The sequence below is a fragment of the Microcebus murinus genome, chromosome 1 (assembly GCF_040939455.1).
Source record: "Microcebus murinus isolate Inina chromosome 1, M.murinus_Inina_mat1.0, whole genome shotgun sequence".
Lineage (NCBI taxonomy): Eukaryota > Metazoa > Chordata > Mammalia > Primates > Cheirogaleidae > Microcebus > Microcebus murinus.
This window is the reverse complement of record NC_134104.1, coordinates 105,790,244-105,813,060: the sequence shown is the minus strand read 5'-3', so window position 1 is coordinate 105,813,060 and position 22,817 is coordinate 105,790,244. Positions and strand designations below refer to the sequence as shown.

General features: G+C 37.4%; 1 protein-coding gene across 1 annotated transcript; it reads left to right on the top strand.

Annotated features, from left to right (window-relative positions):
- The first annotated feature begins 1,419 nt into the window (after nt 1-1,419).
- Nucleotides 1,420-7,791, top strand: P2RY1 (purinergic receptor P2Y1). The gene is made up of 2 exons (XM_012774386.3): nt 1,420-3,270; nt 5,385-7,791. The coding sequence occupies exon 1, from the start codon at nt 2,112-2,114 to the stop codon at nt 3,231-3,233; it is 1,122 nt and encodes a 373-aa protein (XP_012629840.2). The 5' UTR covers nt 1,420-2,111; the 3' UTR covers nt 3,234-3,270; nt 5,385-7,791.
- Nucleotides 7,792-22,817: the final 15,026 nt, after the last annotated feature.

The following is a 22,817-nucleotide window of genomic DNA, read 5'->3' as shown; positions in this document are numbered from 1 at the left end:
TATATGTTACTCTAAAAAACCATCTGGGTCTTATGGGGTATTTTCTTTTGTGGTATCACAGCCAGGAGCTCGTGGTTTTCCTTTTAGTATTTTTTTAAGGGAACACTATCATTAACATTTGGGACCAGAAAGAAATCTTGATGCTATATATCTCACAGATATTTTCTTCTTGGATTTTTTTTTCTCTAAAAGTCTTAATATGTCACATAAAAACATACTATTAATTAATAACTTGTCAAGAAGTGCTAGATTCCAGGCCTCTGTGGGACAATTTAAATATGTCCCTAAACAGCTAATAATTCATTTAGTTTTCAGTTAAACTTACTCAAATACATTATTGGGTTAAATTTTTGACATTCAATCGAAGAAAACTAGTTTTTCAATAAATGTAGTAATTAGGGAAGTCCCCAGTTAATATTTTTAAGATACTAAAAGTAGTTGTAACTAATCATTTTAACTAAAAAAAAGAAAAAATAGGATTGGTAATACCCCCCCCCAAAAAAACATATCTTAATCACTTTGGAGTTACAGTTGTCTTTTATGTCTATCAATATAAATCTGTAACATTGACATTATTTCCAAAAGGATTGATTTTAATTTTTTTTTCCATTTTGGTCTCTGATCTTTAATTAAATGTACTAGACAGGATGATTTGGGGAGTTTGCTTTGCCAGGTAGGTGTTAGGTATCTGTTGAGACAAATTGTGCTGATGCAACATGCAGTATCAACTAATACAAAACGCTTTTGGAAATTCTCATATTGATGTTACTAGTGATATCGGTTTTTAGCATTTGGTTAATTTAATACACAGTACTGGAATAAAAAGGAAAAAAAAAAAAAGATAAGAAGGGCAGGAGGAGAAGACTCCACGCCCCTCTCCCAACCCTCACTCCTTTGGAGGCTCGCGCCCTCTTGGAGTAGCAGGTTCCTGCATGTGCCAGGAATCTGGTCCCAGCGAAGAGAGGCGTTCTGCAACGCCAGGGCGTTCCCAGCTGGTGACTGCTGGCTGCTTGGAGCCTGCAAACACCTGGCGTGGTTCTCGGAGGCCCTAGACTTCTGCCACCGACTGGTCGGCTCTGGGGCTGTAGGCAGAGAAGGCTCTGAGCGGTCAGAAGGGTTTCCTGTGTGTCAGCAACTTCACTTAGTCGAGATAGCTGGCGGAAGAGCGAAGGAGCGCTCGCGGGCCAATCGCTCGCCAGCAGCGACCTCGGACTGAGTGCGCCCCTCGCCCTCGCCGCCGATCCCGGTAGCCGCGTCGTGGCAGAGGCTGAGCGCACCCGGCCACTGCAGGGACCTACACTCCAGAAGACGCCTCTGCTTCCCCCCTGCGCCCTGGAGGGTGCGGGCTGGCTGCCGGGCGGGCTTGGCTGAGGCACGCCTCTCGCTTCCCCGCGGAGCGCGGACTCGCTCTGGTGCCCAAACTCCGCCCACCCTCGCGGGGAGCCGAGCTCTGCCGCCTGCCCCCTGCACTCAGGACCGGGCAGGGCCTTGGGAAGAGTCCCTGAGCTGAGCGGACCGAGAAGAGTACGCGATTCCGAGGCGCACGGGTCTGTCGCCACGCGCGCTTTTTATGTTCCCCGCACGCTGAGCGCAGGGTGGGCGCAGGAAGAGCCGAGGAGCCCCGAAGCCGAGCTGTTTGTTTCCAAGGTACGGAGGAGGAAGATGTCCACATGAAGTTGCTCTTTCGGGGAAGGAGGCTGGGGAGCGCCTTCCCCATGCTGGGCGCAGCGGAGCGAGTTTAGCTTGACCTCGCTGCGCCTCCGGCGCGCTCTGCAGCGCGGACCCGCGGCCCTTAGCAAAAGCGCACTCGGAAAGTTATCGGTGGTGGTGCTCTGCGCGCCCTGTTGTGTAACCGCGCCGCTGCCAGCCGGACGGGGAAGTTGCCGGCCTGCCCAGTTAGGTCGTAGCCCCAGGCGGATTTCATGGCCCGCGGCGAACGCGGGGCTGGAGCCGGCGTGGGCGAGTCCCCGCGCGCCCCCTCCCGCGGGGATCCCCCGCGCCCACTCCCTTCCGCTCGCCGGGTTTTCCGATGTTCGCTGAGCCCCTTGCCGCCGTCGCCTTCTCGCCGCAGCTTGCCCCTCGGAGCCGCCGCCTAAGTCCGGGAGGAGAGAATGACCGAGGTGCTGTGGCCGGCTGTCCCCAACGGGACGGACGCTGCCTTCCTGGCTGGCCCGGGCTCGTCCTGGGGCAACAGTACTGTCGCCTCCACTACCGCGGTCGCTGGCTCCTTCAAATGCGCCCTGACCAAGACGGGCTTCCAGTTCTACTACCTGCCGGCTGTCTACATCTTGGTGTTTATCATCGGCTTCCTGGGCAACAGCGTGGCCATCTGGATGTTCGTCTTCCATATGAAGCCCTGGAGCGGCATCTCGGTGTACATGTTCAACTTGGCTCTGGCCGACTTCTTGTACGTGCTGACTCTGCCAGCCCTCATCTTCTACTACTTCAATAAGACGGACTGGATCTTCGGGGACGCCATGTGCAAACTGCAGAGGTTCATCTTCCATGTGAACCTCTATGGCAGCATCTTGTTCCTGACATGCATCAGTGCGCACCGGTACAGCGGCGTGGTGTACCCACTCAAGTCCCTGGGCAGGCTCAAGAAGAAGAACGCGGTCTATATCAGCGTGCTGGTGTGGCTCATTGTGGTGGCTGCGATCTCTCCTATCCTCTTCTACTCGGGCACCGGGGTCCGGAAAAATAAAACCATCACCTGCTATGACACCACCTCAGATGAGTACCTGCGAAGTTATTTCATCTACAGCATGTGCACCACCGTGGCCATGTTCTGTGTCCCCTTGGTGCTGATTCTGGGCTGTTATGGATTAATTGTGAGAGCTTTGATTTACAAAGACCTGGACAACTCTCCTCTGAGGAGAAAATCAATTTACCTGGTTATTATTGTATTGACTGTTTTCGGTGTGTCTTACATCCCTTTCCATGTGATGAAAACGATGAACTTGAGGGCCCGGCTGGATTTTCAGACCCCAGCAATGTGTGCTTTCAATGACAGGGTTTATGCCACTTATCAGGTGACAAGAGGTCTAGCAAGTCTCAACAGTTGTGTGGACCCCATTCTCTATTTCTTGGCAGGAGATACTTTCAGAAGGAGACTATCACGGGCGACCAGGAAAGCTTCCAGAAGAAGTGAGGCAAATTTGCAATCCAAGAGTGAAGACATGACCCTAAATATTTTATCAGAGTTCAAGCAGAATGGAGATACAAGCTTGTGAAGGCACAGGAATCCCCAAACCTCACTTTTGTAACATGGTAGGATACTTAACAGAGCCAAGTGCTTTTTTTCCCCCCCTTTTAAGTTTCTAGTAAGTTTAGAGAAAATTCAAACTAAGAGAGTAGTGAGTTGGAAAAAAAAAATAGAAGTAGAAATGCTCACATCCACACTTGTTGGAGTTTGCTTTCAAAATCTCCTTTCTTTCTAACTAGAAGTATGTATAATAAAACAATACTTCTTAGTTAAACATTTACTTTCTCTTCTGTCTTTAAAATTTACAAACTTTTCTGTTTAAAAGGTGTGTGTGCATATAAGTACTGGGGCTATTTTGATATTAGTAATTTCTCCAAGAAAACTAGCCACCTGAATTACAGTTTGTGATTTCTTTAGCCTTTCTTGTTTTTAATAATCCATGGTAGGAACAAATTGAAAATCCACATTCTCAAAAATATTTAGCACAAAATAGCAAAATACTAAACTCAGTTCATTCAGTATCAGATGAGTAGATCTCTGAGCTGAATGTCTTTCAGTATCTTACAACTATAGATGTTAGCTGACTGAGTTTCTTCAGGAAATTTGATAGAAAAGTAAAGTCAGTGGATTTAAAAGCCTGAAAAATGATTGTTTTCCAGTCATTTCTGACAAACTACTCAGTATATATTGGTTGCTAAATGTTTGATGGTGGAAGCCTGCATATACTATCTTACTGGTAAAATGCATTCAAAATCATTAAAGTGCATGGATTTTCCTTGTAAACACCATGAACTCTCTTAGACTTCTGTGATAAAGAGCATTTATTTGCACTACTGCTGTGCAATGCCTTTAGGACTTTGTTTGTGTTCCAGGACAAGTGCTCATTCACATCTGTAAAAACAATTTAAAAAGCACAGATAAATTATAGACCAAAGCTTGAGTAAAATTGAATAATTGTTAGCAAGTTGAGGGATGTTGAGCAGGAGGATAGTATTTCAGAAAAGGAGTGGTCGACAGTCATCCACAACACTGAGCCTACAAGTATACTCTCAAATGTATGTGACAGCTTAGTATGGAAAGAGACATTTTAGAATAATGACTTTAGTTTAAATTAAAATCCTGGTGGAAAAGGCTTTTGATGCTTCTTCAAAGTGTTTATAGATATTAAAGGCAATATGAAAAGAAGTAGGCAGAATTTGTATATGTTGCATTGATAGAATGGGAAGTTATAATTTTTTAATGAATCTTACATCATAATATTTAAAGAAAAAAACATAAATATGGAAAGAAAAATAAGGAGAATTTAATTTAAGTACCTAAGGTACTACAACACTGAAAAGTAAGCTGTAGAAGAGAAGACTACTAGTCAGTGTGTTCTTTCCTATTTGTTCTCTGTTAGGTGTTAGTGAAAAACTTGTAAGATACTTCAACAACTTTAATAACTTTCAGTGAATATTGAATTGCTGCCTTTCTAGTCCTTCATATAGGCATATTCTATATAATGAGAAAAGTGAGGTTAGGTAATGCAGTCAATAACCCCAAGCAAATCAAGTGTCAAAGGCTTTTTAATTTTGAAAGCAAGACCCTGTAAAGCCATCATCAGAGTTTGCAGCTGATGGTAGAGTAACTTGCTTGAAAGAACTTTATAAGTAAAGTAATATGGAGCTTTATGTTAATGCAAGAAAGAACCCTAGTGCCTTGTGGTACAAAATGATAGGAAATTCAGGGCTTGATTTCAGTTCTTGTAATGCCTGTGTAGATTGAAGATTTGTGAGAACTTCAGAGTTGCTTCAGTTTTCCCAATCTCTGGCCACTAAGATCAATGAAGAAAAGCTGTGTTTAGCCTTCCTTAACAGTTCTTCAGTCTTAATGAATAGGCTTACAGAAACCAAATCAAGAATAAACCTACCATACCTCTTCATTTTGAAGAGAGGGTTAGCAAAGTTCTCATTTGGTCAGACTTATACAATATTGTCTGTTTTAAAATCCTAAAAGAGAAAATCTGAAATATGTCATTACTGTATCGACCCTGTCAAACATGTTCATTGTGGCAAGATCAATATCATTAAACTGACCAAGATGGAAATTATAGAGCCTGTACCATACTTGAATTAACAGCCTAAAGATACACATTTCTATAAGATTTCCTCACAATTTACTTTAGTTTTCTTTCTTTTAGGTCTCAGGATGCTCTGCCTGGTTTAGGATATGTGTTAAGTACATTGTTTCAGCTTCTAGAGAGCTTTCTTTGGGAGTATGGATCCAGTGAGGAGGTACGCAGTTACTAGAAATGTCCTTTTACTACTTGGTGTGTTTTTTTCAAAGTATTTCTTCTTTGGCTTCATACATGATGTTGTTGACATTGATGACCTGTGAATGCATACCAAATAGTAACAAGAATGATCTTGCCAACTCCTTCCAGGCCAAAAGAAGTCTCTGGGAAGATCTATGCTAATGGTGAAAACATACAGAGGGGCAGGGTGAAGCAATGATCTATGTAGGCTGAAAAGCTAATTCATGCCATATGATAATACCATATGATAATAATAAAGGCAGAAATCTGCTGGCATTTGGATAAAAGAATAGCTAAAATTATAGAACTTATCAATTAACTTAATTGCACACAACAAAAAATATTTTAATGCCGAGTTCAAAGTGTTGTATTGCTTACAAATTGCCATCTTTAACTCTTTGAACACCAATTTGTGTGTACACTAAAATGATAAAAAGACAAACTAAGAAGAAATATAGCATGCAAGTCAAGATTCAGAGTTAAAAACATGACGTTGCCACTCAGCCAGCTGTGGGACTCTTGACCCTTTCAAGACCGTCACTCATCATGGATTAAAAATGTTGGATGACATCCATTTGTTGCAGCCTAGGGGATGCGGGAAAGCATGAAAAATAGACAGCAAGGAGTGCGTGAAATCTGCTACCGTATTTTCAGGACTCTTTAATCCAATCCTTGGCTAAAAATTCCTACCAGGTTCACTAATTGTGATGTTGACCTATGACCTATAAGTTGTCTTAATTTACCGGACAGGACACTAAACTGTCTTTGGATACTATAGATGTCAATGCTTATTACAGCTGGAATTCCACTAGTGACAGTACTTAAAGATGTGATACTAGTTAGGATCTATTGAAGCTTTAACTTTGCTGGTCAATTGTAACTATCATAACTGTATTTATTGAGGGGGCTCACAGTCCTTCAGTTGTACAGATTGAAAAACTTTCTTGAAAGATCCAACAAACTGATGTAAATTCTATTTATTACAATGTATAATATTAATATGTTAAACTGATGTATTTTACATAATATATGAATGCATAGATAAAATGAGAGTTGTATATAACGATGCTTTTCAAATATTAATATCTTGAAATATTTGTCTTCGAATGTGTTTTGCCTAAAATATGAAAATGTTTTGTGATATGAGTGATTAGTTTTCCCTAGAAATACTTTTGCATGTTTACCTTTTTATTTTGGGTTCTTTCTTGCAGACACAATTTCGTGTCAGAATATATTAATCAATAGTAAATAGAAAATAACTTAGTGAGATGGGGTCTTTATTGTCTACATTTTATATATATTATAGAAAGGTTTATATTGTCTTTCCAGGAGGTTTAGAATTTTTCCCCAAATGCAAAGCTTCTCTTTTCAAATGCAAAAGCCTTGTCTTAAATTCAGAGTTGATCTCTGATGTTTTAGAAGTCTAGTAGGATGTGCATTATAGATATAGCATTATAATTTAAGGAAAAACTTTAGGGATATGGGGAGAGGAAAAGGCAGCTGGTACAATCAGTTACTGCTACTCAGTTTTCCTTAAATTTTTGCATTGGGTTTCTTATTAAGGTCAAATAGTATAATCTTAATTTTTTTGAGATGGGGTTTTTAAGTAACACACTACCAGCAAGTTCAACATTGCTATTGATTTCAATCTGTTTTCTTTGTTCAATTGATATCTTTAATTATAATTTTTTATAGTGATAACTATTTTATTTGGCTGCTTAATTCTGTTACAGTTTTTTATTCTGTTGTATACTGTATTATAGACATCATCACAAATAAATATGAAGGTCAATATATGTTACATATCAAAATTTGTGAATTTGAATTGTAGTATGTTTTAGTGCTTTTGCAAAAAAAATGTTTATTTTTATATTATCTGTGATCTTAATATAGATAATTGAACTAGATTTTTTTTTTTTTGAGTAATAGTGCCATTGAATGAGTGGTATGGAAACAGTGTTACTTGACATTTTGAGTTTTCTCAGGTTTATCTAAATCAGTGGTACCTTAACTAATCCAGACTAATTGTGCACAATTGTGTTTTTAATAAAAGGAAAGTACATTTCCTATAATAGCAAAGTATTGTTTGCATGCTGAGTATGCAAAATCTTGTATGTTTGTGTGTTTGTGTGTGTGTGTCTGTGTCTAAGGCATGGCAGCCAACTTTGTATCTGCTATTTATAGTACCAGCAGAGCTTCATAATTGTGGTCACTAAAATTGTACTTACCATTGACAGTTAAAACTGAAAACGACTCAATAAAACTATGAAACATGGTTTGATGGCTTCCGTGTTATTACAGTGTTAATACAAGTTTCCCTAAATTTTAACATATAGTATTATACAGACTGACAAGTACGGTAGAACACATTGAACTAACCCAGGTGTTTTTTTAGGTACAGACTGAGCTATAAAACTATAGCGTTCAAGGAAAAATCCTGGTGCAAGATAATTAATAAGATTATCATCATTTGATATTTAATTATCAATAGAAATGTGATCAAATTATTTAAAACAAAATACTGAATGTTCCCTTAATGTGTGCTTCTCATACTAGTGTTATGTGTTTAAAATGTTGGCTGTAATCTTTTTTTCATCTAATTTTTAATTCATGGAGGTAATCATACTAATAATTATTTGTGGTTTCTGTTTATTAGCCTACATTGCCTGCTTCTCCAGGGTTTAACTCCTTAATTAGCTTTACTATCCAGACTTCACCATTTCAGAAATCTCACTTATTAACATCAGCTTTGGTAGAGGTTTTTGTGTGTGTATATGGGTATATGTATGTGTGTGTGTCGGGGGGGGGTGTGTTTATTTAGTGCATACACGGAGATCATACAGATAATTTTCTTTCTGATTTAAGAACAATTTACCCTAAAGCTTTCAGCACCTTTTGATTTTCTAGATCACTTAAGGATTAGAATCAAAGACCCTTTTCTCTCCACAAGTTAATACATATTTTAATTACCTCTCTTACTTTAATGAACTAGAAAATTTACTTTCTCTTTTTGTGAAGTTTAGGATTTTCCCCAAAATATTGTCAGAGCTTCCATTTCCAAATAGATAAAGCTAGTCTAAATTCAAAGTAGATCTATTATGGTTTAGAAGTCTGATGGGATGGGGCATTATAGACACAACAGATGCCACTAGAAATCCATGTTAATGTTAACACTGTGCTTATTTGCTTAACCCTGCAAGGTTATATTACTTAGGGCTGGACCTGGGGACTCACATCCCCAGCCAGGATGGCTGCTGGGACCAACAGCCCAAACAGCAGCTGTGGATAGAGTCAGGCCCTGAGGTAGCATCTGACAGCACTGCAGCCCCTCCAGGAATGGAAGTGAATATAGGAGGCACGTGGAGGCTTTTGGTACTTCAAAAAGGGAAAAAATACGCTGCTTGTCCTGATTACCTGATGGGGAGAAATAGCCTGTGTGAAGGTAGTAAATTCTTGATGCTAGACTAAAACAGATAGAGACCTCGGAAATGATCCATTGCCATCACCTTGGTTTGCAGGTGAGAACAAAGTTTTCACATTCAAGAGTGGAGCTAGCAAACAACATGGTGTTCTCACGTCTACTAAAACATTCCTCCCACATCCCAAGGTTCTTCAAACTATGAATCTTGACCCATTAATGGGTCATGAAATCAGGATGGTGAATTATGATCTAACAAAATGAAATACAATAAAATAGAGTCCATAACTCAGTGAGTAAAGCTTTGTGGCTTTAATTTCAGACACAGATACACAACACAATGCATGTATGTATATTTACATATACTTGTGCCCTGTGTCACAGTGGACATTTTATTTCCTATCGTGGACATGGTCAAAAAAGTTTGAAAATTCTCCACTACTCAGAAAAAGAAGGCAAGGAGTTAAAGGAATGGAGGATTTTAAGAGATTGTTTTTCAAAACTTTTAAAAATAAATGCAAAGGTACTTGGTTGTTAATTTTGTTACATATACTCATTCTTTTTTCTTTTAATGTTATTCTATTTTGAAGATTCTATTCAGAATTTCCAAAGAAATTATTAAAGCTGCACTTAGCATACATCTAAGGATGGCTTTTTGCAGGCAAAGATAGTATAATTGAAATCCATATTTATGTAAACTTTGATAGCTTAATTCAACAGTATTTCCTCTGGTTTGAATAGTTCCCAGCAAAATCGCAAACTGCCATGTTTAAGAGCATCAACTTTGCAGTCAAAAAGCCTTAAGTTTGAGCCCACCCATACCAGTTACTATTTGTGAATCCTTGGCGAGTGATTTAAACCCTGTTTAAATCTGTTTAAACCCTGTTTAAAACAGAGGACCTCTGTTGTGTGTCCTCAACTATAAAATGAGTTTAATAATATGCAGCTCATAGGATGTTGGAAGAATTAAATAAAATATGCAAAGCATACCACACAATACATATCAATAATGGTAGATATGCCATTCTTGAAACTACTAAGGGCTTTGCCACTCTATTTGCTATTTTGTTATTGCTATTATTGTTCTTTCTATTGTCTTCTTTCATTCCATGGAGGCTTTGTGAATCTCCTAGAAATTCATGTTGTTGGATCAAGAGATTGTTTGGGTGCATTTAATATCATTCTTTTGGACACTCCATTGAATGTCTGAGGTCACAAAATGAGCAATTATTCAACTTTTTGATGCTTTGCACTGTGACATGTACTGTGTGGTGCAAAGATGTATATGACATAGTGTGTATAGCTAAAAATATATTACAAGAAGTGTCTGCTCTCTGATCTCTTTACCTGGGCTTACCTCTCAGGTTCATAGTTTATTTTCAGTCACCACAGTCCAAAATCTGGTTTTCTGATTTGCAGATCCAGAAACTTGATTCTAATAGTTCATCTAGAGTTCACCAACTCTGGACTGACTCACACCAAGCAAACTGACAAAAGCATCATTTACCAACTAGGTTGCCAGCTTATAAGTATACAATAGCTATGTCCCAGTCACAATAACAGACATCTGCCTTTTTGTTCACAGGGGATCTAATTATGGATCACAAAGTTGCCTGCAGAGCTTAAAATAAAAACAAAGAGAGGTGATATTCTTGAAGAGCATTTCCAGTAAGATAGAGGAACTGAAAGAATTGCCTATCCCTGGAGATACTGTCCTTGATAATTAGCACCTATCCTATACTCTGATATATCAGCATCTATAAGATAGATGTTAATCAGCATCTATCCTATACTCTGCTTTCCTGGGACTGCTTAGCAGCACATAAATTGGAAATTTCACATTTATTTTATGTTAAAATTAATCACCACCATTATTACTTCTTTGTATGCAAAGTATGTTTTGGTAATGTCTCTTACCTGGTGAGGGTAGGAGGAGGGTGGTAGCAGAGAGGGCTGCAATGATTGCTAGGTTGGAGATACTTAGAAGACATCTAGTTGGAAAGGTGCAGTATGTCATTGCAAATGCCATTCCTGAGTTCAGGGCAGAGTTGTAGCAAGAGATAGAGCTTTGAGAATTGTTCATGTACAAATGGTAGCTGTAACCAGAGAAGTAAATGCAGTCACCCACAGAGTACATGTAGACAGAGAAGAAAAAAGGGACAGCAGTAGGGAGGTAGCAGTGAACCATTAGCAACACCACCACCAAGGATGGGCTGGGCAGAGAAGAATGAGAAGGAAGAATTGGGGTCTTAGAAGACCTATGACAGCCCCTGAAAAGATAAGTTTCAGAAAAGAATTATATGAAAAAGGTAACTCTGTGTCACTTGTTATAAAAAGAGCCATAAAGAGTCTGTTGGATGTATAGACTAGAAAGCATTGGTGTTATTGAGGGCACATTTAAACCATAACAATAGTAAATATTACTAATCACTGAAGAAGTGTTTTGGTAGATAGGAGGATTATAGGCTCTTAGCTTGAGACAAGGAAACAAAGAATAGAAATAGAAAAAGAGAGGAATTGCTTAAACATGCTGTAAGGAAACAAACTCCATGTGGTAATTGGAGTAGGTGGATGATGTCAACAGGACAAAGGAGAAAGGTTAGTCTAGTAAAAAGGTGGTTATTGAAGTCAAATGGTGGTAAAGTCCACTGGAGTAGTGGAGAGCTGAACTGTGGCCAGTACTTTGGATGGATCACTGAGCGGCAGGAAGTCTGTAGGAGTTGTGTAGCAGAAGCTAATTTGAAGTTTGGTGGGTGAGAGAACCAAGTAAGGGGATGGCTAGAAGGAACTAGTTGACAACATTCTCAAAAAAGAGAGTTACATGGCGGTAGAAGAGTAATCTCAAGAAGCAGTGGGGAGCTGGAAGAATGCCTGTCCCTTTTCTGGTGTGGAAGAGTAGCAAGATAGCAGCGATGGTGTCTACTGGGAAAAGGAATGAGAGAAATATTTTACTGGAGAGTTGACAGCAGGCTTTGGTAAGAGAAAGTTTAGGAAGAATTAAATGAAGAAGGCAAGTTTTAAAAAGATCCCAGGGTGGAAAGAACTAACATTTTAACAGAAACTTGGGAAGTAAGTTTTTTATAGTCTAGGCAGGTTGTCTGTCCTGGGATGAAGTCAGGGAGAGGGACATAGATTGGCCTCAGGCAGTGACTGAGAGCTTCTGCAATAGTTCTAAAACATGGCTGTAAATTCACTGGCATTCTCCGTGTCAAGAACTGGGGTCTACTGTCCCTCCTATTGAATCTGAGAGGGTTTGTGACTGTTTTGCCCAACAGAATATGGCAGAAGTCATGTGTTCTGAGTTCTGAGATAAGGTCGTAAAGGGCCACATAGCCTTGTTGGTTGGAACATTATCTCTTGGACTCTGAGCTATCAGAGTAAGAAGCTGATTATCCTGAGACCACATGCTGGACAAGCCACATAGAGAGATGAATTATTTGGTAAGTTCCTGAAAAGTAAGTGTGTGTGTGTGTGTGTGTGTGTGTGTGTGTGTGTGTGTGTGTGACAGAGAGTGAGAGAAAGACAGAGAGACAGAGAGCCAAAGACCCTCTACTCTTCAAGTCATACTAGCACAGGCCCCAGACATGTGCATGAAGAAGACTGACCCAAATACCCAGCCATTCTAGTTATTCCCAACTGCATGAGTCTTCTCAGCTGAGGCCTTAGAACTCACATAACAAAGATAAATTATCTTTTCTGGAATTTGTGTAAATTTCTGACCCACAAAATCTATGAGGAAAATAAGAGCTCTCCAGAATATCTCCTTAGATGCCATATGACCATTTTTACTCAGGGTTTTTTTTTTTTTCTCTCCCTAGGTTACTCCCAGGAGAAAAGACTCAAGTCTCTTCTGCTTTCAGAGTCCCTCAAACCAACATATTATTCCTGTCATCTTCTCCCCATAACCCAGAGTGTGGCCCAGAAAAGGATCAAGACATAGGCCTCGTTGTATCCCCATAAATGGCTAAGTTAAGTTTGAAGGGATGATGGGGCACGTTTCCAAAAAGGAAAGTCCTGTAGGCAAGTCAAAAGAGAAGGAGAGAAAGCTCTAATTCTTGGGAAGATGTATTTAATGTACTTTTCCCTATATCTGCTGCTAAGTATGACTAAAAACCTCACTATGTGTGAAACAAACTCAAGGCTCCAGAAGATGAAGAGAAGAAGGTAAATGGATTAGTGATCTCAAGAGCAAAGGAATGATGTAGTGGTAAGTACCCCGAATTTTCTTTCTGCCTCATATATCTCAGATTTGGAACTGAAGACACCAGCAATGTGGGCATGCTAATGGGCACAGATATAAAAAGCCTCAACAAAACCCTGCTCTCCAACCAAAGGAACATGGAAGGAGCAGCATAGCAAACAGAGAATTTTTAAGCAATAACTGCTCTATTCCAGCCAAACAACCCAGAAAAAAGTATGTTGCCCCACACCTACCCATGCTAACACAGGTTAAGTGGGATCCTAGATTTCCACCCTCATGGGCTGTAATGAGGTGCCTGAACATTCCCACAAGGGGGATATCAGATACAGTCAAGGAGGAACCTTAGACCTTAATCCCTGTTGGGCTGTAAAAGCCTCATCCCCTACCCTTTCCTTCATCATTAGTGGAGGGCTAGTAGAGAGTCATGACTTTCACTACTTTTCAGTGGGAAAGAGGACATATTTCTGTGGTGTCAGTGGAGGGCCCATGGACAGTAATAAGAAAGGTACTCTTTCCATCTCAGCCAGAGAGGAATCAGTGGAGGCCTCCCAGGGAGCTGGAACACCAGCAGTAATGAGGAACCCCTGTCCCTTGAGTGTCAAAGAGACTGAATAGAGAATTTGAATGATTGCTCCCAACTAGCAATAATGAGGTGTCACCTTCTCTTTTTTTCTGCCAAAGAAGTGCCAAAGAAGTTTTAAATGAGACTCAGAGTCTCAAAACATAATATCCAAAATGTCCAGGTTTCAATGGAAAATCACTCATCATACCAAAAACCAGGAAGATTCCAAGCTGAGTGAAATAAAACAATAAATAGATGCCAACACTGAGATGAAGGAGGTGTTAGAAATATCTGACAAAGATTTTAAAGCATCTATCATAAAAATATTTCAACGAGCAATTCAACACTCTCGGAACAGATGAAAAATATTAATAGTTTTAGCAAAGAAATAGAAAATATCAGCAAAGCAATAAAAGATATAAACAAGAACCAAATGGAAATTTTAGAACTGAAAAATACAATAACTAAAATTAAAAAAAAAAAAAAACATGGATGGACTTTACTCAACAACAGAATGGAGGACTTAATCAGTGAATTTGAAACAAAAAACAGTGAAATTACTCAAACTGAACAACAACAAAAAATATAATTAGAAAAAGAAATGAATAAAGCATCAGGGACATGTAGGACTGTAACAAAAGAACTAACATTCATGTCATCAAAGTTCCAGAAGAAGAGAAAGAGGGTAGACTTGAAAAAGTATGTGAAGAAATAATTGCTAAAACTTCACAACTTTGGCAAAAGACATAAGTCTGCAGATTCAAGAACCTGAGAAAATAACAAAAATGACAAAGCCAAAGAAATCTACACCAAGACTCATCACAGTCATATTTTTGAAAACTAAAGATTAAAAATTTTGAAAGCAGCAAAAGAGAAACACTATCTTACCTATAGGAGAAAAGCAATTTTAAAGATAGTGGATGTTAATCAAAAACCATGGATGAGGTCAGGTATGGGGGCTCACACCTGTAACCCTGGCACTTTGGGAGGCCAAATCAAGAGTATCACTTGAGGACAGGAATCTGAGAGCAGCCTGGGCAACATAGGGAGACCCTGTCTCTATGAAAATAAATTAGCCAGGCATGCTAGTGTACACCTGTAGTCCCAGGCACTCGAAGGCTGAGCCAGGAGGATTGCTTGAGCACAGGCATTGGAGGTTGCAGTGAGCTGTGATAACACTCCTGTGCTCCAGTTTGGGTGACAGAGTGAGACTCTGTCTCAAAAACAAAACAGAACAAAACAAAAAACCTAGAACAAATAAAACCGTGGAGACCAGAAGAAAGTGGCACAACATTTTTCAAGTGTTAACAGAAGAAAACTACCAAGCCAGAATCCTATATCCAGTGAAAATATCCTTCAGGAATAAGGGGGAAATCAATACATTCTCATTAGTTTAAGGAAAATTAAGAGAATGTGTGGCCAGCAGACTTACCCTAAAAGAATAGCTAAAAGAAGTTCTCAGAAAGAAAATTGAAGAGAAAGAATCTTGGAACATCAAAAAAGAATTAAGAACAGAGTAAGAAAAATTATAGGTAAGGAGAATAGATTTTCCTTTTCCTCTTGAGTTTTCTAAATTATGTATGATGGTTGAAGCAAAAATTATAACACTGCTTGATATGGTTCTAAGTGTTCATAGAGAAAATGGTTAAGATGATTACTTTATAAATGGGGAAAGGTAAAGGAACATCAAGGGAGATAAGGCTTTTACACTTTACTTGAACTAGCAAAATGACAACAGTAGAATGGGATTAAGTTATGTACATATAAGGTAATATCTATAGCTGAAATTTAAAAAAATTACACAAAGAGATTCACTCAGAAACAATAAAGATAAAACAAAATGGAATTCTAAAAAGTATTCAAGTAACCCACCGTAAGCCAGGAAATAAATAAACAAAAGTGAAAAACAGAAAATAAACAAAAACAAAAAATGGTATATTTAAGATCTAACATATCAATTATTACATTAAATGTAAGTGATCTAAATACATCAATTAAAAGACAAATTGCAAGGCTAGACTAAAAATCAGGAGCCAATTTTGTGCTAGCTATAAGAAATTCATTCCAAATATAATGATATAAGCAGATTAAAAATAAAAGAATGGAGAAAAATATATAAACATTAATTTTTAAAAAGCAGAAATGGCTATATTATTATCATATAAATTAAACTTCATGGCAAATGAATTTAGCAGAGACAGAAAGAGATACTGTATAATGTTTAAAAAGTCAATTCACCAAGAAGTCTTGGCAATTACAAATATGTATATATCAAACAACACAGTTGTAAAATATGTGAAGCGCAAACTGATAGAACTGAATGGACAAATGGACAAATCCACAACTTTGTCCACAACTTTGTCCACAACGAATCCACAACTTTATAGCTGGAGAATTCAATGCCCCTATTTCAATTATTAATAAAACTACTAAACAGAAAAGCAGCAAGGATGTAGAAGAACTCAATAACATGATCAACCAAGAGGATCAAATAGGCATTTACAGAATCCTCTACCCAACAGCAGCAGGATACAAATTCTTTTCAAGTGCTCATACTCTGGGCTATATCTTGGGCTGTAAAACAAATCTCAACAAATTTACAAGAATTGAAATCAAGCAGAGTGTGGCCTCAAACTAGAAATCAATCAGAGAAAGATAACTGGAAAATCCCCAAGCTCTTGGAAACTAAACCCCACACTTATAAATAATCCATGAGTCAAAGAGGAAATCTTAAGGGAAATTAAAAAAAAAATAGATTGAATCAAATGAAAATGAAAATGCAACATATCAAAAATTTGTAGGACACAAAATGTGTGTATTTATATATACAACACTATATATATATATATTTACATCATATATATATATCTACACCATATGTGTGTGTGTGTATATGCACACAACCCAACCCTTACAGCCAACATTATACTCAGTGGTGAAAAGCTGAATGCTTTCCCTCTAAGACTAGGACTAAGGCAAAAGCTGTGCCAATGCAGTGCCAAGAGGGAAATTTCTAGCACTGAATTCTTAATTAGAAAAGATGAAAAGATTCAACTCAATGTCGAATCTTAAAAATTTAAGTTGAAACTTAAAAATTTTAAAAAAAAGGAAAATAAACCCAAAATAATTAGAAGGAAGAATATAATAAAGATATGAACAGAAATCAATGAAATTGAAAGCAAAAAATCAACAACAAAAAAATCAATGAAACAGCGATAGCTCTTAAAAATCACTAAAACTGACAAATTTCTATCAAGACTGACAAAGAAGAAAAGAGAGAATAAAATAATGGTTAATATCAAAAATGAAACAGTATATAATATAGAGCCTACATAAAAAAAGATAATATGGGAATACTACAAACAACTTTACACACAAAAATTTGATAAGTTATGTATATATGAGGTCAAATTCCTTATGAAATAAAATTTCGTAAATAAAATTCCTTCAAAACCACAAACTTAATATAACTCACCCAAAATGAAATAGAAAATTTGAATAGTTCTGTAACTATTAAGAAAAGGGAATTTGTAACTTAAAAATCCCTTAAAAAGAAAATTTCCAGGCTGACTAGGTTTCACTACAGAAATCAACCAAATGTTTAAAGAAAACTACACATCAATTCTATATAACTTCTTCCAGAAAATAGAAGAGGAAAGAACAATTTCCAGTTCATTATATAAAACTAATATTACTCTGATTAAAAAAAAAACATATGAAGAATAATAAAATAAAGAAAAATAATCTCTAGAAAACATCTGTAATGAATATAGACCCTAAATCCCGTAACAAAATATTAGCAAATAAAATTTAGCAATATATAAAAAGGATTACTATGACCAAGCAGGATTTATTCCTAGGATTCAAGGTCAATTTAATATTCAAAAATTCATCTATGCAATCATGTTATTAAGTCTAAAGAACAAAAAAATCAAATGATCATTTTGTTCAGAAAAAGCATTTGAAAAACTATAATATGCATTCATGATAAAAATTCTCAGAAAAATAGGAACAGAGGGTACCTTCTTCACCCTCATAAAGAGGATCTGTTAACCTATAATTTAAATTATACGCATTGCTGAAAGACTGAATGCTTTCCCTTTAAGACTGAAAACAAGGCAAAAATGTCCTCTCTTGCTACTGTTATTCAACATAGTGCTGAAAGTTCTAGCCAGCTTAAAGGTGAGGGAAACAAATGAAAGACATAAATATTGAAAAAGAAGTAACAAATCTTTCTCTCTTTGTAGGTGACATGATTGCCTACGTAGAAAATTCCAAGAAATCTTTAAAACAAAGGTCCTGGAACCATCGAGTTCAGCAAGGTCATGGAATACAAGATAAGCGTACAAATATCAATCCTGTTTCTATATACTAACAACAAACCCATGCATACTGAAATTAAAAATACAGTACACTTTATATCAGCTCAAAAAATGAAATACTTAGGTGTAAATCTATCAAAACATGTTAAAAATGCGCATGTTTAAACTATGCAACGCTGATGAAAGAAATCAAAGTGTTAAAGAAATGGAAACACATTCTGTGTTAATGAATTAGAAGACTCAAAGTAAAGATGTCAGTACTTCCCAATTTAATACACAGGTTTAATACAATCTTTCAAAATCCCAGGAAGATGTTTTGTGTATATAAATAAGATTATTCTAAAAGTTACATACAAAGGCAAAAGAACTAAAATAGCTAAAGAATTTTGAGAAAGATTAAAGTGAAAGAAATCAAGACTATCCAAACAAGACCATCTAAAGTTATAGTAATCAAAACTGTGTAGTATTAACAGAAGGATAAACACATAAATAAATGGAGAAGATTAGAGAACCCTGAAACAGACACACAGAAAAATGCTGACTTTTAACAAAGGTACAAAGGCTATGAAATGGGAAAAAGACTTTTCAACAAATAGTGCTGAAGCAATTGGACATCCATAGCCAAAAACACCAAATAGAACAAAACAACCCCCAAGCCATTGATCTAAACTTCATATCTTATGGAAAATAACTCAACTGAAAATGGAGCATCAACTTAATATAAAACATACAGCTATGAAACTATAGAAAAATCACAGGAAGTCTGCAGAATCTAAGACTAGGAAAAAGTTCAAGGTGACATCAGAGCATGATACGAAAAAGAAGAAGAAGAAGAAAATGATAAAATAAATTTTACCAATCTTAAAATGTTTTTTCTGTGAAAAACCCTTTTAAGGTAATAAAAAGGTATACTATAGCTTGGGAGAAAGTATTTGCAAGCCTCATATCTAACAACTGATTGATATCTAGAATATATTAAAAACTCTAAAAACTCAACAGTAAAAACAATAATAACCCAAGTAGAAAGTGGGCAAAAGGAATCAGGATATACAAATGACTAATAAGCACAAGAAAAGATGTTCAACATCATTACCCACTAAGAAAGTGATACCTCATTATGGTTTTAATTAGCTAAAATAAAACATTGATCAAAATGGCTAAAATAAAAAATAGTGACACCACCAAATACTAGTGAGGAAGTGACGAAACTAGATCACTCATACATTGATGACTACAATGTAAAACAGTATGGCCACTCTGGAAAATAGTTTGGCAGTTATTTTTTTCAAAAGACTAAACATGCAATTGCCATATGACCCGTAAATTATACTCTGGACATTCATTCCAGAGAAATGAAAACCTATATTCACATATAAAAATCACTACAAAAATATTTTTACAAGATTTATTTGTAATAACCCCAAATTGAAAGTAACCCAGGTATCTTTTAGTAGATGATTGGTTAAATAAATTGTGGCACAACTATATCATGGAATACTATGCAACAATAAAAAGAATGAACTATTGATACAGCCAGAGATCTAGATGAATCTCCAGAGAATTATGCTAAATGGAAAAAAAATCCCAAAAGGATATATACTGTATTACAGGTTGAGTATCCCTTATCCTTATCCAAAATGTTTGGAAACAAAAGAGTTTCAGATTTTAGATTTTTCAAACTTGGGGATATTTGTACTATATTTAACAGTTAAAAATCCCAAATCTGAAAACCCAAAATCCGAAGTGCTCCAATGAGCATTTCCTTTGAGCATAATGTTTGCAATCAAAAAGTTTTGGATTTTGGAGCATTTCAGATTTTGATTTCATATTTGGGATGCTCAATGTATATATATATCCTGTTTATATAATATTTTTGAGATAAGAAAGTCATAGAAATGGAGAACAGATAAATGGTTGCTAGGTATGAAGGAGAGGGAGTAGGGGAGGGTGAGAAGTGGTTGTAACTGTATAGTGACAACATGATATTGAATTATATAGTTTGTAAAATGTAATTTTTAGGGGAAACTCTAAAAGGTACATAGAATCTGTGTTATTACTACAATGCATGTGAATGTATAAATATCTCAAAATAAAAAATTCTTAATAAAACATTTTAAAAGTTTGTTTTTAATAAAAAGTTTAAGTAAAAAACTTTTTAAAAAGAGAATGAGAATAGTCAAACCTAGAAATAACTCAAATATCCATCAACAGACAACTGGAAAAATGAATTATATGGATTCTTACAATGGAATCCTATTTAGCAACTATTAATAAAAGAAGCAATCTACTGACATATCCAGCATGGATAAATCTATGCTCTGCTGAGAAAAAAAAGCCAGACACAGAAGAGTACATTCTAGATTATTATTATCATTATTACTATAAAAAATTCTGGGACAGGAAAAACTAGGCTATAATGACAAAGAATAGATCAATAATTGCTAAGGACCTAACTGTGGGGGGTGAAGGAGATGGGAAATTGACTGCAAAGCTGCATAATGGAATGAATTCCTAAAGTGATGGACTTTTTTTTTCTTTGCCCAGCATTTTTATTGTTTTTATTTAAATGTAACACACTATACACTGTTCAGCCTTTGGAATATAGTTAGGGGGGAGTGATTCTATATGAATATTCTTCTATGTGAAGAGTCTTCTCAGAACCAACAATCATATGGACACAAATTTGTGGCCAATGCACCTTAACTTTGTGGGTCAGGGCCCTCATTTCCAAAGAGGCAGAGCTCCCAAAATCTCAATTAAAAAACAAAACAAAACAAAACAAAACTACACCATTGAGGGCTGGAAGTGCTTTTCCTTCGTAGTTGTAAAAGGGACCAGAATTCCATTTCAATATATCAAGCAAAAATGCTAATTAAAAATGCAAGAGAATGTCATTACTCCTTACCAAACTGTTTCTGTCTTTATCTCTTTGGGGATGTGAGGGAGGATTTAGGGAGCAGGGAGGGAGATGTTTTCTATTTGTAGCCTCTGCAAGCTTTGATACGTTTTGCTAGAGGCTGTTTTAGTGTCTTGAGTACCATAATGATGACTGTTTTCACATAGCCTCTGTGGTAATCTAAATGGCTATGACATATTTTATATTATGACTGCAGTGACTGTTTCAGGTGTCTATCTACATTTGCCATTGCTCATCAAACTGTATACTTGGTGTGAGCACATTTTATTGTATTTACATTTTCCGTAATGAAGTTGATTTTAAAGAGAAAGAATGAATGCAATTGAGAAATTAGAGCTGATATTGTGATGTGTGTGTGTGTGTGTGAGAGAGAGAGAGAGAGAGAGAGAGAGAGAGAGAGAGAGAGAGAGAGAGAGAGAGAGAGAGAGAGAGGGAAAGAGAGAGAGAAGCTGTAGTGAGAGAGAAATGTGCCCACAAATCCCTTCTGAGTAAAGTGGCAAGACTCAGAGCAGAATAGGGCTGCATTAAAGATAGATACCGAAGGCTGGATATATTTGAAAGTGACGAGACAGTTACGAGAAAAGCATGAGAAGAGACGAGTCCCTAAAGAGATCTGTGCAAAGGACAAGAGTGAAAGGTAAGATTTTGACAAATACACAAATTTTAAGGGCTAGTGAAGAGGCATGTATTTTTCTAGAATCAGTTTGGCCTGTTAACCTCAGAGTAGAGGACAGACTGAGAGTGACAAGAGGGCTAAAGCAGTTGTTCAGGAGTGAGGAAGAGGTGAGAGGGCGAGATAAGTGCAAGGCCAGTGAGATGGATGTTCACAAGTGCTAACAAATTACCTTCAGGGTGGCTGGATATTCACTCATGAGGCCTAGAAGGATAGCCAGCCAGAGTGGAACTGGAATAGCAGTCTAGGGTGTGGCTAACCCAAAGCGATCAGTCAAGAGAAGACTGGAGAAAGGAAGCTAGCCAGTAATGTGACTAAGACCAAATCAAGGCAGCACACTGGAGGAGAAAGCTCATGAGACACAGTGGGACTAGGTTAGGAGAAAGCTAGGGAAGGTCACAAAGGAGGGGGTTGTAACAAAATCCATGGCACCATATTTGCCACAGCTCAATGATGACACTTGTCCTGGGACTGGACTGGTTCCTTTTGAGAGTTTAGCATTACCTTCTTCCTCTCCTCAGCTTGACCAGTCTTGCAATAGGTATTCCACTTTACTGTGGTGGTTTGTGAGCTATTATCTGTCTGTCTCTGGATCCTAGACTTTCACTGCAGGACAGAACTCTGCACACAAAATGCCTGGAAGGCACAAAGAAAGACTAGGCTTTGCATGTCTTTCTCCTGCCTGAATCTCCGTGGTGTCTCCCATTGCCAGGCTAACAGGAAGAGTTGTAATTGGATTACAGTGCAGAAACTCAGACACAGAAAAACTCAGTCACCAGATGGGTAGTTACAAAATGGAAACTAAGTCTATGAACCAAACAAAACCCGTCAGAACGAGGTCAGAATAAGTCTTGTCATGTGAGTACTTAATAAATTGAGGACCGATATTCCATAGAGTTTAATACTCAGACCCAATTAAATTTAAATCCCAACACAGAAAATTATTTACCATGAGAAGTCAGGTAAGATACTTAACTTTTCTGAGCCTCAGTTTTCTTGGCCAAACAAATGGGGTTGATCATACCTATCTCATTGGGTTCTTGTGAGGTGTAAATGCGATTGTTTGTATGAAGCTCTTTGTGCAACTATCCAGCACTCAGTGCTCAAGGAATGGGTATTATTAATGGTGAATACTTGAATGTGAGGCTGTGAATTTAAGAAATGGTGTTGGGCACAGGGTGTCTGAGGATATTAGTGGAATCACCTGTAGGGGGAGGGAAACAAGG